We start from the raw sequence: 16193 nt of genomic DNA, 5'->3' as shown, positions 1-16193 counted from the left end.
GTTGTCATAAACTATTCACAGCAAGCCATATTTTCATTATAAATGCATTAAGAAATAAATTAATCTGGGTTCTTTGAGTATGATTTGTGTACTTAACTCCTTCAGTTGAAAATGCCCAAACAAATCATCTTAGGCAGAGCTGCTACTGAAAATTCTGGTCCTGAACTGCTGTACCTAGAAGGACATGAAATCAAATCTCACAGGAGTAAGAACAGTTGTAGCAAAACCTATTCTGTCCAGACTTCTTTACCATTTTTTCACCTGTTATTTGACTTCTGCCTCTTATCCATGGACTCAAGGTGCAAGTTGCAAAACTTTGTTCTCATACAAGTAACGCGCAGACTCCAGCTCAGACTCGATAAACAGGACCTCTACTGCCTGTCAGTACTTCTGAATAATCTCATATTCCATCTAATTTACATCAGACTGATTTTTTTTCCACAATTCAAAGAAGACAGATGTTGGTAGTTTATTAATTATGAATATTATAGGATTGGGTTTTGGTCCCTTAGTGAAAGTTGCCTTGGAAAGAAATAGCATTTCTTGGCACCGTGGCTGCTTTTTCTTATAAATGAGCTGAATTGTCTACATTATCTACAAATTTAAGATACAGGAAATAAATGTTTGATAGCTGCTGTGTTTTACTGTCAACTGCTGGATTCTTATATTTAAACTCATCCAACAAGTACTTGTAGTGTCTAGTGAAATCTACAATCAAGCAGAAGACACTAAAGCAGTTACACATGTTTGAATGAATTTTTCAATGAGAAACGCTTCTTTATACTCTTGTGGGGAAAATTACATTGAAATTTCATCCTTATGATATCCTCTTTTTGCTTTTTCCACATTTGAATTAGCTGCTACTGACAATAAAATCATGTAAACCATGACAGCACAAAGCATACTCCTGACAAAGTTCTCTGCAGTTCCTCCCTGGAAATCTCTGTGCTAAGGAACTCCTTCCTGACTTGGCTTATCAAACCAGGATAATGTCTTGCACAAACAATAGGCTTTTTAGAACCTGCCAAAAGATGCTTTACTCATGTTTTTAGGCTAATATCTACTAACAAACTTTGACATCTTTTTCAGGAACTGACTACAGATAGAGCCTCACTGATTTTGGCCAGCTACAGGGGAGTGGCTGCATTTGCCTGAAGGATCAGAGCCTGATTCCTCAGGATAAAACCAGCAGATGGGGAATAAGCCACCATTTAAAGGTGTTGCTTTGTCACAGAGTGTTCGTGGAAGGTTTGTGGAAATACACTAAGGGCGGTATTTGAATTATACTAAGGGTTTTTTTCCTAAGCAGAGAAAAAACCCCTTAGTATATTTCAAATACCACCTTTAGTATATATTTGAAATACTGCACTTAGTATATTTCAAATACTCACTACTTTGATACCAACCTGCCCCTTGCTTGCTGTGTGCTACAGCTGTAGTAAATATCATTGAAAGTGTGTTTACTGTTGGGCCACAAATATTTACATTTTATTTTGCCACAAGAAGGAGGAAAGAGACGCCAGCTATCCAAGATGCCCAGGGGAAAGCATCAAAACTAAAGGAATAGGGATGAAACGGCTGCCTGTGAATTATGTTTGGAAGATGGGACTGAGAACGTGTATAAAAGGCAAAACAAGAGAGTGAGGAGGCGGTGGCGGGGCCTGGTGAAACACAGGTGGGGAAACACAAGTGGGGAAACACAAGTGGGGCAAACCCGGGCGGGCCCAGGTGTTCCGCGGTGGGTTTTCCTCTGCCCGGAGAGGAACGCACGCAGGGCATTCTCATCTTTTGACAGGGCTCTTTTCCTGCAGCTCGCAGTTTTTCCCGAGCGCCGCTGCCCAGCAGGAGCGGAGGCAGCGGGAGCGCCGCGGTGAGGCCGGGGCCGGACCGCTCCGTCCCTCGCTCGGCTCCCGGGCTCCCCTGGCTGCCAGGGCCGCTGCCCGGAGCCCCTCTCAGCCCTGCGAGCCCTTCGCCCTGAGCCGCTGTCTCAGCGCATCGGCCGCGGGTCCCATCCATCGCCGCCTCAGCCGCGCGTCCCCGTCCCCTCACGCCCCTGAGGGTGGGGCTCGGCGGTGCCCCCTCCCTTCATCCATCCCCCCCTCCTTCCCTCCCTCCCTCCCTCCTCCCAGGGAAAAGTGTCTGAGCGCGCCGCGGCCCCTCACACGGGCGGGGAAAGCGGCGGAGGGCGCTCGGGGCCAGCGCAGCCGGACAGCGGCCGTGGGGACGCTCCAGCCGCGCCGCTTCTCGCATCTTCCCCTCCCTTTGCTCAGCCGCTTCAAAAGTTTTGTCCGGGGAGCGCCAGCGGTGCCGGCCGGGGCAGCCGCCATGGGCTCCGGCGGGGTGAGCGCGGAGCGGCGCTGAGGGCGCTGCGGGCGCGGAGCGATGGCGCGGGCGGCGGGCGCGCAGAGCTAACGGCGGAGCAGCTCCGCGGGACGCGGCCCGGAGCCTCGGCCGCCCCTCGGCCGCCCCTCGGCATGGCGCGGGCGGCCCGGCTGCTGCTCGGAGCGCTGCTCTGCGGAGGTAAGCGGCGCGGGCACCAGTTGATCTTGTCAGCCGTGTGAACTAAGCTGCCCCTTCCTCCTTTTCCTCCTGCCTTTTCCTTTCAGTCCTGCCGCTGCCTCTCTCTGCTGCTTTCTCGCTCGCCGGTTGTGTGAATGGTGGGAAACCTTGCGAGCTTGCGTTTGTCTAAGAGGAGAAACGGGCAAAGTTTACTTTCGTGCTTAACAATGATGATTTTACAGATGCTTGTTAATTACTGCGTTGTGTTAAAGGAGCGTCTCTGTGGGAGGGGGTGTCCCAGCGCCGGCTTGGGGCGGAATTTGGGCAGCGGTGAAAGCTCCAGGAGCGGCACGGTGACAGTGTTTGGGAATAGCGTCCTTTAAATTCTATTGGAATGGTGCGGTGGTAGCTCCGGAGCCTGGATGGAAGGGCTGTCACCTGGGTTGGACAAGATGCTTGTTATCTTGATTAAAGGGACAGCTGAGGAACAGGTTTGGCTTAGCGGAGGGGTCATTTGGATGATGTGCTGGTTTTTCTCATCGCTGAACTTCTGTGATGGGAGAGTTCCTTTGACAAAGGCAAATCTCTTCTGAAGTGGCTCAGGGATGCAGACAGTGCATGCTCCCAAGGGAGATTTCTGTGCAGAATCGTAGGTGACTGCCGTGTCTCAACACTTCTTGTTTTCTTGCTCAGACGAAGCATGATGGTTGTGGATGCTTTATTAAACCGTGCCCTCCTCCTCGTCTGGGTTGGGAGGGTGTGGAAACTTCCTAAGCTATCTGCGATGCCTGCTGTTGTTGCCATTCCTAGGAATAAAAACATAATTTTGCCGTTTATCCTGCTGGTATTAGTGTTGCTCTTTGACTGTCGTAAGAAGATTACTCCTAAAAGACTCTTCATTGTTTAGCTCGGTCCAGCTCTGCCAACCTCTCTCCCAGGGCAGTTGATTGTGGAGGCAGCCGTGAGAGATACAGGAATATCTCAAGGGTGAAGCAAGAGCGGAATCAGGAGCAATTCATAAAAGGACTTTTCCCACCCCATTCGGCAGGGAAAACAAAGTACTCGGCAGAAAATTGCATGGCCTCTTAATGCCGGTCATTTCAACGTGCATTAAAATTAATGGACAGCCCGGTGACTTGACACGCTCTGAAAGTGCCGATGTGAGGAGCCTAAAATGCAGGTTTCTGTTCTGATTGCTGTAGCCTGGAGGTGAGAATTAGATCAGCCTCGTGCTCACCTTCAGAGACTGCCCGGGATTAAGGTTTGTGAAGAGTGCCTGGCGTGGTGTGGGGCTGCTTTGATGGTCACCAGCGCTTCCATCCTCTGCAGTGGATCCTCATCCTTCATATGCTGAGTTAGGCACCAGTGTATGGGCGCTCCTCTAGGAAAGCATTTGTACAACAGAAATAGGTTATGATTCTTCATGAAGGCAGGAGAAAGTGCTACAGGCAGAGGTTATAAACAACGCAGCTCCTGGAGCCCTGCTGGACCTGCCTCAGCCATGCAGGAGTGGTGCCCCAGCCAGGCACTGCCAGCAGCTGCTCTGGGGGCCCCGGGGCTCTGCTCTGCCAGAGGAAAAGACAAAATATTACCTTGCTTCAGGGAAGAGAGGCAGAGGTTCTGAGCAAGGAATTGGCCTGAGCATTGTTGGGCACTGTATGATTTAGAAAAGAGCCACTTAATTAAACTTATTAAATAAGGTGTTTGTATAGTTTCCTGTGGCGCCTTAATGAGCGTTTCATTTGCGCTCCCCTCGTGTATTTGCGCTCTCTTTGTTGGCGTGTGAGGATAGTGATTGTTCTTGAGAGCTAAAGTCCAACTAAATGAAAGTCACTTTATAGCTCGCAAGCAAAAACGTTTGTAAATGTGCTGAGAAACTTACTGTTATAGACAAGTTGTCGTTTGCTATTTAAAGAGCCATATTTACTTCTCTAAACTCATTAGCATCTCCTATCAGGCTTGAATTTCTAAGAAAATTCTCACGAAATGTTGCCTTAGGCCTCAGTGCGCCATTATGCTGGGGTTATTATCTGGCCAGTAATGTTAATTCATTCAATCTCAAGAAAGAAGCTTGGCATTTAATTTAAGCCATGCCTCTAGTCAGAGCAGGATGTATAAAAGTCAGCGTGCAAAAGTGCTCTTGCATTTAGGTGCAAGCACATGTTTTACATACCAATTATTGGATGGCTGCTCCTTAGGTGGAGAGGATGTGTGAGAAATTGTATTTACATAAGTAAATCCCAAGTGTATATATATTCCTTTCAGGAAATGACCTCTTTTCAGCAAAGTGCTAATGCATGTGCTTAAGCCCCTTTATAGCCTATAGGAGGTATTCATGAGCTTGAAGGAAGATTATTTATTTATTTTAATAGCTTTTCTGAGGCAGGGCGAAATGTGAACACACATGTACAGATTTGCTTCATTTTGTAATGGATAGGTAAGTGGGGATCTTCATTTTCCTATTAGCAGTGAGCTAGAACAGGGCTCACAGAAACTGCAAGTACACTGAGCCCTAAAAAAGCGTTGAAGGATGCCCAGCCAGAGAACTGATTTGTTTGCACAAGCATCTCTAAGTGCAAGGAAGTGTTGAACAGGAGCAGTTGCTCAGGGTGCGTGGAGTTAGCAGGATTTTAGGTACAGGAACGGTGTTTGAGCCCAAATGCAAACACAGCTGTGCATGCATAGGTTGGCACAGCACCTGCCAGGGTTCTGCTCTGCCCTTCTGCCTCCCACAACCCTGCAGTACATCCTGGTTTTTGTTACACTGCAGTGGACACTGAGTCAGGCTCTTTATTTTCAATATTCTTTCTTTCTGATTTTAAATTAATCAAGCAGCAAGGTTTTTTTGTATCTTATTTTGGAAGTTCAGTAGCGTGGCATGCCCTACTGTTACGGAAAACTTCCTAAATTTCCTTTTTCTCAATTTCATCACGTTAGTGCCAGCCAAGAGCATAGCAGGAGCTTGCATTATGTTAAATTATAGCTGCGTGGAGTTTTTATAAGTGGCTAATCTCTCTTCTGGATAGAACCCTTTCCAAATGGAGATAGTGCTATTAATATTCCACTTTACTTTGTTTTCATATTTGGTAGTAGATCAAAGTTTATTAGACACTGTACTTACCTAGTAAAACACCCAGCAGTTGTACTACAAATGGCTGTTCAAAGCTGCTTCTAAGTGCATGACTGTGATATAAAATATCATCCCTGCAATCGCTTTTCTAATGCATAAATGTGTGTCTGCCTCTTGAATTGCAGAACTAAATATCTGTGTAAAATTAAGTTCTAAACAGCACAATGTTATGCTTTCTTAAATGGCCAAATGTTAGTAAGCATTGACAAATTCTCTTCTTTGGGATGAAGGGATGGGGTTTTATTGTGAATTGGGATTTAGTTCTGTGTTTTCAAACTCTAATGACAAAGCAGAAGTTCAGCACTACTGAAAAGGTGGCTTGTAAGGAATAGCCAGAATTCTGAATGATGGCAAATTTGCCAAAAGTTTTGGAATACAAACTTTCCTGGTTAGAGTTCTCAAGGGAACGCCCCTCTGCAGTAAATCTTCCAGAGCTTTTGTTCCCAGGTGTGGTTAAGGTTGTGTCTATCTAAGACAGTTAAGTGACAAAAAAAGTAAATTAAAGCCTGCAATCTTCAGGGTGTGACCATGAGGGAGGTGTCAGAGATTTCTGTGCAGAATCCCAGTTTTCTCCAGGGCTTTGGTAAATTTTTGTTTATTTACTCATAAGCTGCATGCAAGTTTGTGCTGCCACAGCGAGATTTTGGCAGTGGTTCATATCTGGCAGGCTGCACTAGAAGTGTCCCAGCTATTCCCAGAGAGACAAAAAGCATATTATGATAAAAGATGTTAAAATGGCAACAAGTTGAGACAACTGGGGTGTAAAGGCAGTAATGGAAAACCATCCAATAGGGACGTTAAGAAGGTGAACTGAGGATGCTGGGGAAAGCAAATGCGTATTTTGGGTGGCTTCCAGCCACACCTGTCCGTCAGCCTGGAGGGGACATTTCCCGTGCAGCAGGGAGAGCTGCCTGCACAAAGGAGGCAGCTTTGGTGTGAGGGAGGCGTTAGCAGGGCTTGTACCTGCTCTCTGCTGCCAGGATTACCTCTGCCTTTCTACTTCTGGCAATCATTTTGCTCTTTGTCTCTTACCCACTGTGGTTGCCATTTTGCTGAAAGACTTGGCCCCGCTTTGGCCACCTTGTCCAGTGGGACTTTTTGGTTTGTTTATAACCTAAACAGTCCAGTGATAAAAATCCAGGCAATATTTTGGGATGCTGTAAGGTGTTAGCTTAAGGTATTTGGCTGAAATTTCACTTGCCTGTCCTTCATAGTCATTAGCAATAACTTTCTGGCCAGAAAAGTTGTTTTTGTCTAGTTCAAACTCTTGTCCTGACTTGCTCTTAGAGGCCTGAGTCCTTTATATTTTATTCAGCCTTCCTTACAGACTCAGTACCCTGGCAAAACAGTTTCACAGTGTTCAGCTCTTCAAGCAGTTGTACTGTTTTGTGTTCTGTGGACTGGCTCAGGCTCTAGTGACAGATGTGACCCCTTTGAAACAGGGACGGACAAATGGTGCATTCAAAGTTCATAGCTTCTGCAGTCTCCTCACTCAGAGGTATCTGCTAAAAGCTGCGGATGCATCTCGCTCTGGAAATCATTTCAGCCCAGCAGTGCCTGTGTTTTAGTTAGCAAATGGAAATACTCTCTCTTTATCTATTTGTTCACATTTTTTTGGGTCAATACACAGCCTCAGGTCAGCATTTTTCTTTTCAGCTGTATCTAGTGAAATTACCCAGTGAGTGTACTCTTCTATTTTCCTTGCTAGTCTAAAGCATATTAATCTGCAGAGCTTGGATTCCATAAACAAAGTGTCACCCCCATCACTAAAATTACTGGCAGCTCTGCAGCCCTGCTCAATTAAGTGAACTTTTCGTTAGGGGAGTACATTGGGACTAAGTGGTTCTTTCCCATTACACTTAAGAAATGTTCTAATGTCTTCCTGTTGCAGGCTGACATCTTGGGTCAGTACCTTTGTGCTTGCAGACAGCCTTTGCTGGCACTTTTTTTTTGCTTGAATAACAGAGATCATGCGAGTTGCAGTGCCACTGTCATTAGCAAAGCCTGCTCTTACAACTGTGCAGTTTCAGCAGCTTGACAGATGTGAGCAGCCAGACGAGTCCCCTTAAGTGGACGCTTTTATTGTACATTGCTGCAAGAATTTAACCTGATTTTGCCATCCACTGGTGCTACAAGTGTCATGGGTGAGGTCAATTTACTTAGATGATTCTCTGTTTTTGGTGACCTGTTACACATCAAGTGACCATTTTGACTTCAAGCAGATGTATTCAGATATAAACTGACAGATATTCTGTTCATGTTTTTCTGTAATTTTGAATTGTATTGCTGTTACAAAAATGAGCTGTGATGAAAAGCCGTGTCATTCCAAACAACTGCTGAAAAGCATTGTAACTCTGTGTAACCATTTAATTTTTCCTCCTGATTAAGAGTGAAAGTTAACTTTTGAAATGCTCATTTCTGTCCTTGTGAAATTCCATTTTCTAACCAGTTGTATTGCCTGGGGGTGCTGTTCCTTACCAGCCTGAGCCAATGGAAATTGATGCTGCCAGGTTTCTGCCCTCTCCCAAACTGAGCTACCCTCTTTTTGTGTGCCAACCCTGGTGTGCCTCTAATTCCTCTGGAAACTGCTTCAGGGGAGATAAAGCACATAAAATACACTTTTTTATTAAAAAAAAAAAAAAAGAATGGTGAGTTTGTATCACCTTGGGATCAACTTACTGCTTGAATAAGCAGGAAGGGGGGAGGGAGAGCAGGGCTGAGCTGGGTCCTGCAGCCCAGCAGTTGCAGTGGTATGGCTTTAATTTATCCCTGGGACACTCCAGGAAAAAAAAAGGGATTGTTCTGGGAGTTGCTTACATCATATATCCACTGCAGGATATTAAACACTGAGAGGTTAGAGAACATGAGAGGCGCTCTGTAAACGATGCAACTTTGATTTCTCTGTCCCGTGGAGTTTTTTCTCATTTTGCTGGTTCTGTGTCGTGTTGAACAAATAAAAGTGAGGCTTACATTAATATACTGCCATTTCCTCATGCAGGTAGAATGTGCTTTTTGATGCATAAGATAAACCTGTTTTCCTGAGCTCAAACCAAACATACACTATCACCACCCCCACAACAAACAAAAAAACCCCCAAACCCTGAGTTTCTCGCACTATTACTTCAAACAGGATTAATAGCACTACTTCTAACAGAGTTGTCATTAGGAGAGTTTGGTTTTAGTTTCTTATAAATTCCCCAACCATTAACTGTTTCAGCTAAAGGATTCTGTGCCAAGCATCTGCCTCAGATTGAATAAGTTTTTTTCTTTTCCAGAACTTCAGCCAAGAATTCAGTGGTTTACAAGAACAGAGCTCATGGAGGGGGGCAGGGGGGTAGAAACTCTGGATTTTCCTTTGTTTAAAAATAGTTGCTGGTCTCTTGTTTGGGGAGCACTGATACCCTGATGAAACACGCCAGGAGCAGACTGGGGAGACATGGGTGATTTGGTGGGATGTCAAGTTAGCAGTGTTGGAAAGGATAATTTTGCTTATGACAGGGAAAGGGTCGATGTGTCCTTAGAGCTACAAGCTGCAGAGATTGCTGTGCCCTGGGCATGTGCCTGCCAGGGTGAGCTCTGCCCTCCTGGCAGCTCCAGGTGCTCTCTGCAGCAGGGCTGGGCCAGGGCAGTGCCCATCCTTGTGTTTTCCATGCCCTGTCCCTCCAGGATGCTCTCCTGGAGCAGTGCTGGGGGAGAAGCAGAGCAGGACAGGTGGGCCCAGACCTTCTGTGGTGTCTCCTGCTCCAGTGCCCCCTGTAGCCAGGTGGAACCTCCCTCGGTGGGCATGGAGTCAGACCCTGCTGCTTTGGGGCTTAATTAGCAGCTTTAATTCCTGCTGCCTGAGCTGAATTCCCCTGTCAGTCATTGTGCAAGGCCATCACACTCGTGTGGAGACTGAAGCCTGACCAGTGGCCTGTATTTGCTGGGCTGCTGAAGTGTGTTTGATTCATGCACTCATTTCCAGCCATCGCTGGGTTGGTGCTGTGGGTGTGTGCTGGAGACAGCAGTTATGCCTTATCCATCTTTTTTCTTTTAAATCATTTTTTCACGACTTGAAGTGGTGGTTTTTTTACTTTCTAATTTCATATCTCTCTGGAAACAGCCAGAATGTTTGATTTTTGCACTGTGGAATCAAATGACCTCTCACTCTGCTGGCATGAAATAAAGGGTACCAAATAGAATAAATAACTACTGTGTTGAAGTTAATATAGCATTGACTTCTGAACACCTGCTAATTTTCACTGATCAGAACCTGGGGGAAGAGAGAGATTGAATTTGGCTGCCACTTCGTGAGGGGTGGATACCTACTTAGAATAATATCATTCTAAAAACTCATGAGGGCTTCAATTTTGCTACAGATTTATGTAAAATCTTGCAGAGCATCAATTTGTATTACAGCTTTGTCATACTTCATAGCATACTTTGTTGTTATTCCTTGCATTCCCACATTTTGAATGGTGAGCTTAATCTAGGCTTTCTCTGTCTCTGCTCTTTTGGTGGGATGTGAACTTTGATGTTTCATGGCTGCAGGTGTGCAGCATTGAGCTGTGTAGATGGAGAAGATGCTTCTCTTTGTGCACAGCTGTAATTTGGGGTTTAGACTCGACCCATACAGCAGATGGGTGGTACAGCTAGAGAGAAAGGGCCCCTCATTTTCTGGGCAGTGTCTGTGCTGTGAGATGCTTGTTGGGTGACTGTGTGTGTGACAGGCTTTGGCACCAAGGAGCCAAGGAGAGCTGCACCTGCCTCAGCTGAGTGCAAAGCCTCTGTCCCCTGGAAAAGCTGATGTGACACTGCTTGAGCTTGGCATCCTTCTTGACTGGGTCCTTCCTCAGCAGGTCCATCCTGCTGTGTCTTCAAATCTTTGGCTTTTAGATGGCCTTGTTTTTACAGTTAAAAATAAGAAGTTGTGTTTTATTTGGCAGAGTGACTAATTGCTATATTTTCTGTCTTTAATAGGTGCTCAAAAAAAACAGTGTTTTATGACAGATGTTACTGAGCTCTAACTGTATCAAAAGTCTTTGTGCTTCTCTTTTTCATAATTACACCCTTGATAATTCTAGAGAGAAATCTACTAAAGGAATTCAGGAATAGGGAACTCTCTTCCCTGTATATGTGTTGAACACGCTCCCTTGTCATTCCATCACAGTAGAAGAGGGAAGAGCAAGCAATTCCAAGTGGTGTTCCCTATTTTCTGTAATTCTCTCCCCAGCTGTGTGTGCAGATGTGAATGCTGAGGTCACCTGGCAGATTTCATTTGTTCATCTGTAAAATGGAAATGACTGCAGCACTTGATTACCTTTTGTTATCATAATGTGGATAGGAAAAATATTTTTTACTTTGGGGTAAATTGCAAGTTCTTTTTACAATAGTACCTGCAGCTGACTGGGGAGCACTGTGAATTATTGCTGTTACATTTTTACTGAGGAATAACCCCAGTCTGATAAAAGATCAGGATCACATGATAGTGCTCAACAATTCACTGCAGGTGCCCATTAGTTACATTTTCATATTGATTCCATAAGCTGATGTGTTGTGCTTTGAAATGTCAGCAAGCTGGTAAAAGGAATTTTTCCAATTGTATGCGACATAATGGAATTAGAATATTCTCCTTTTTCCCTTGGAGTGTCACCAGGAGTCTGGAGATGAAAGGGTGGTGCTGACTGGTCTTGAAAGACAAATGTGGCAACACCTATGGTGCAAGGTCCATCTGGAAGGTCTTTATTGCATTATAGCTTTATTCAAAGCAGCAGAGATTCGTCTGTTGCCTTGGCTATTTCACGGATTAAAGTTGGATATCGCTCTAGTTCAGGCTCAAAGCTTCACAAGTCCTCAAAGCTTCAGGCTTCCATTGAACTTTAGTCTTGGTTTTGAAAATTCATTTAGAATGAAATTAGCTGTAGCGATGAAACGGTGGCACTTTAATAGGAATCATCAGATGACATTTAAACATGATCCTGTAGTGCAGTCATGTCAGAACTGGTTTGAGGTAAAAAAATCATGCCTTTAGGCAATATTGTTCAGGAAAGTCACAAAATGCAAATGGTTCCTTTGAACAGAACTTACATTGATTTGTTTTTGTTTTGAGAAGAGGCAAAGGATCCACCTTTGTCAGTTGCTGAGATGTGTCAATTGGAATTGAATCCACAGTTCTGAATGTCTCTCAAATTTGGATCCTGATCTAGGATTGCCTCTCTCAGCTTTATAGAGCAAATCAATTCAGCAGTGCTTCCAAGCCCATTTAGACTTTAGCAATGTTCTGACTCTTGCACCTCCTCCCTTCTTTTTCCCTTTACTAAGGGTGTGTCAGATTGCAGCCATGGCTCTCCAGAGCTTGCTGTTAGTTTCTCTTGACTTTTGCTGGTTCATTATTTTATGACTGTGGACTTTTCTAAAATTAAAGATGAGATTTTAATGTTAGAACCTGTACATAAGACCTGCCAAGACACTGGCACAAGCTGTTGGCTGGCAGAGTTTATTTATCTAACAAGTCATGGTTGCCTGGTAAATGCCTTCAGCCCACCTTGTTTTCCATGCAATTTCCCTTCCAATGAAGAAAACTGGATTTGATGTGTCATTTATTCATAGTGTTATTCACAGACAGTTCATAGTTTACAGCGATTTCTTCCCCCACCCCAGCATTTATGTATTCCTTTGTTGGAAGAGGGGAAAGTTCAGGATGTCAGGGATCATTTGGCACTGCTAGACTGTGTCAGAATCGAAGTGATTTTGGAAATTTCTCTCTTTTAGTGATAATTATTCTCTTTATAAGTGATAGGTGCAGTTCAAATAGAACTATTTCATTATCCTTCATAAGAGGATGTTTGAAACAATCTGAGTCCATTTGTTTGGCTTATTAAAGGGCATTTAATGCAAATTATTTGGCTGTTACAAGTAGGGGCATTTTAAATGCATTTATCCGTGATTACTTATGTGGTTTTCACCTCTAAAGAAATAAAATGTAACTGGAATTTTCCTTGCTCTGCCCTGTGTCAGAAATGCTGTAGCCTGGCACAATTTCTGGATGTAGAGAGAAGCTCAGTTTTGGTGGAATTTTGCTCTGGAGTTTATCAGCACAGCAGTTGCACATTTCATCAATGGCTTTATCAAATAATAAATAGTTCCTGTGCTGGTTTCTGGCTCCACCTGATGCTGAGAACTCCTGAATGTCAGTGCTCTCTCCAGCAGGCACAGGGGTGATACCCAGGGAGGGTGGGAAGGAAGCACAGTGTTTTCATTGCTGGACTGGAGAGTTTGGGTGGCTTGGTTCTTACTGGGAATTGGGACTTAGAACTCAGTTTTGGGTCAATGTACTGGCCCAAGTTATTGTCACTGGTGCTCAAGGGAATGGCCTTTGCTCAGGAGGGTGGTTGGAGTTCCCAAATGCAGATATCTGCTTTAGAGGGACAGGATTTGCTCAGGAGGGTGGTTGGAGTTCCCAAATGCAGATATCTGCTTTAGAGGGATGGGATTTGCTCAGGAGGGTGGTTGGAGTTCCCAAATGCAGATATCTGCTTTAGAGGGATGGATTTGCTCAGGAGGGTGGTTTGAGTTCCCAAATGCAGATATCTGCTTTAGAGGGATGGATTTGCTCAGGAAGGTGGTTGGAGTTCCCAAATGCAGATATCTGCTTTAGAGGGAATGGCCTTTGCTCAGGAGGGTGGTTGGAGTTCCCAAATGCAGATATCTGCTTTAGAGGGATGGGATTTGCTCAGGAGGGTGGTTGGAGTTCCCAAATGCAGATATCTGCTTTAGAGGGATGGGATTTGCTCAGGAGGGTGGTTGGAGTTCCCAAATGCAGATATCTGCTTTAGAGGGACGGGATTCGCTCAGGAGGGTGGTTTGAGTTCCCAAATGCAGATATCTGCTTTAGAGGGAATGGCCTTTGCTCAGGAGGGTGGTTGGAGTTCCCAAATGCAGATATCTGCTTTAGAGGGACAGGATTTGCTCAGGAGGGTGGTTTGAGTTCCCAAATGCAGATATCTGCTTTAGAGGGACGGGATTTGCTCTTGGGGCTGCACCTGGAGGTGTTTTCTGTGTCCTGCACTGGTGGGAACAATTTAACCGTGCACAGGTGTTGGTAACGGCAGAGCTCAAATCACAGGTGAACTTTATTAAACAAATTATTTCTCAGTGAGCATGAGGGGCTGTAGCTCCTGGGGAGTGGGCAGCATTTTTGGGAATCCATCCCCCAGACTTGTAGATAAGTTAAGATCCTGAACTGCTCTCTGCTCCAGTGATCACAGAGGAGTAAGGAATGCTTCCAGAGGATAATTCACATTGATGGGATGTTTTGACTCCCAAAGGACTTTCTTTCTTTCTTCCATCTACAGAGTAAGTTCATATTTATGGGCATCAATTTGAGGTGAAAATCTCCCTTTCTGTTACCTGTGCTCTGTTTTGTGCATTTGGTATCCAAATATTACTCTAAGTTATCAAACCTTCTTAGAAAACAAGGTGGGAGTTGCCAGCCTCTGCTTTTGTTAAATTTCTGGTTGTTACTGAAGAAATATACTTGGATTTATATTGGAATTTACTATGCTAAAGCGACACAAAAGTAAATAGAACTTTACATAAGCACAGAATATACAGATCCTCTCCTCAACCCCCCCTTTTATAATTTTTAATTTGTCTCACCAGATTTCAGGTTTTAACTCCCTTGACTGAAAATGAAATCAAACAGTGTGAGCTTTTGGGAAACTGTTTTGAGGAACAGAAAATGCAAACCACATGGTACATTCCCGATGTGAAGATTTAGTGGAGAAATCTATTTTCATTGGGAAAACAAACTCCACTGGGTTTACTAAGTGACATTTCAAAGCAGTTTGAGATGAAAGGACTGTGGTCTAATTCATTGCATATGTGATATTTCCTGGTGGATAGGTGTTATGTTGAGAAAGAAGCCAGGGAAGTGCAGTAAAACTGAGAGGGTTTTGGTCTGAATTGAGAGTTTAAAAATGAGCCTAATCCCATTTTTCTATCTAAAAAGTGGCAGATACCCATGATCAGAAAGTGACAGAGTAACTGTGCAACACTTTGCACTGTAATTCTTTTAAAATGGGACTGTCTCGAGCTCAAGCAGTTTTAGCTGAGGTTTTTCCTGCTCTGTGTTTTCTGACTGATTCAGAAGAGTCTCTGTGAAGTGGTTCAGTTGTTTCTGAGAACAAAGGCAGCTGGAGAATCCTGAGCTCCAGCCAGCTAGAATCATTTCCAGGAGCAGCACTAGTTGGGTTAAATCCTGTGATTTTCACTTTTGGAGGCAAAGATAGATGGTGTTTTCCTTAATCTCTCTTTCTGAAGTGATGATGTATGAATGCTAGCATTCATTTTTACTAAGTAAGATTCATGACTGCAGATAACTCCTGCAAACATGTCCCTGCATTACAAAAAGGCACATAAAAAGGGGGATGAAAATATTTTGAGGCTTTTGGTCAAATTCCACACAAAATCTATTCAAAGACGCCAGACTTCTCGAGTCAGAAAATTGGGTTTAGTCTGCTCTTAACGCAGAATTGAGGTGGTGCAGCAGCATTATTCTGGAATCCTGCCTCTGGGGAGCAGTCTGCTTGTGGGATGGCAGAGCTGCAGGTGGGTTTTGCTGGGTTTGCTCCTCTCTGTGAGCCGTGCTGGGCCCAGTGTGCAGGGGGAAAGCAGCAGAGCTCTCAGTGCCTCCTTCTCCAGGGAGGAGGAAGCACTCAGGGCACACCAAGGGTTAAGGAACAGGTGCTTACCCACAGGCCTGCTGTCTCATTTTGCACACAGGATGGATAGCTTCCTGGGAAAAAATCCCAGTTTTTGGGCTGAAGGAGGGTATTGTCTGCAGGCTTGGGCTCTGTTTGCTCCAGGAGCTGGAGGTGTGGGGCTGGTGGGGCTGTGCTGAGCCCTGTGAGCAGCTCTGGGAATCAGTGGTGGGGCTGTCCCTGCTCTGCACCCTCAGTCTGGGGGCAGCATCCTAGAACATGTCCCTACCAGCCCTTCAAAGCCCACAGCCTTGTTCTTGGCCTCTGGAGCAGCTCTGGGAATCAGTGGTGGGGCTGTCCCTGCTCTGCACACTCAATCTGGGGGCAGCATCCTAGAACACATCCCTACCAGCCCTTCAAAGCCCACAGCCTTGTTCTGGAGCAGCTCTGGCACTCTGGGAATCAGTGGTGGGGCTGTCCCTGCTCTGCACACTCAATCCTGGGGGCAGCATCCTAGAACACGTCCCTACCAGCCCTTCAAAGCCCACAGCCACATTGTTCTTGGCCTCTGGAGTAGCTCTGGGAATCAGTGGTGGGGCTGTCCCTGCTCTGCACACTCAATCTGGGGGCAGCATCCTAGAACACGTCCCTACCAGCCCTTCAGAGCCCACAGCCTTGTTCTGGAGCAGCTCTGGGAATCCGTGGTGGGGCTGTCCCTGCTCTGCACACTCAATCCTGGGGGCAGCATCCTAGAACACGTCCCTACCAGCCCTTCAGAGCCCACAGCCTTGTTCTCAGGAGCCACATGCAAGCCACAGAAGGAGGATAGGCAGGGGATATCTCTTCTAGGCATCTTGGATTTCCTCTCTGCAATTTCCATTGGT

The 16193-nt window shown here is 45.3% G+C and overlaps 1 protein-coding gene across 1 annotated transcript in view; it reads left to right on the top strand.

Moving 5' to 3' along the window:
* The first annotated feature begins 1863 nt into the window (after positions 1-1863).
* Positions 1864-16193, top strand: part of TMEM132C (transmembrane protein 132C) — a 172961-nt gene continuing 158631 nt past the window's right edge. The window contains exon 1 of the mRNA XM_071444942.1: positions 1864-2520. Coding sequence (XP_071301043.1) covers positions 2475-2520 — 46 coding nt within the window. The 5' untranslated portion in view covers positions 1864-2474. The remainder of the gene's footprint in view (positions 2521-16193) is intronic.

The sequence above is a fragment of the Agelaius tricolor genome, unplaced genomic scaffold (genome assembly GCF_023055355.1).
Source record: "Agelaius tricolor isolate 1412-34295 unplaced genomic scaffold, bAgeTri1.0.p SCAF_20, whole genome shotgun sequence".
NCBI lineage: Eukaryota > Metazoa > Chordata > Aves > Passeriformes > Icteridae > Agelaius > Agelaius tricolor.
The sequence above is the reverse complement of the archived record's forward strand: the minus strand, read 5'-3'. Positions and strand labels throughout refer to the sequence as shown.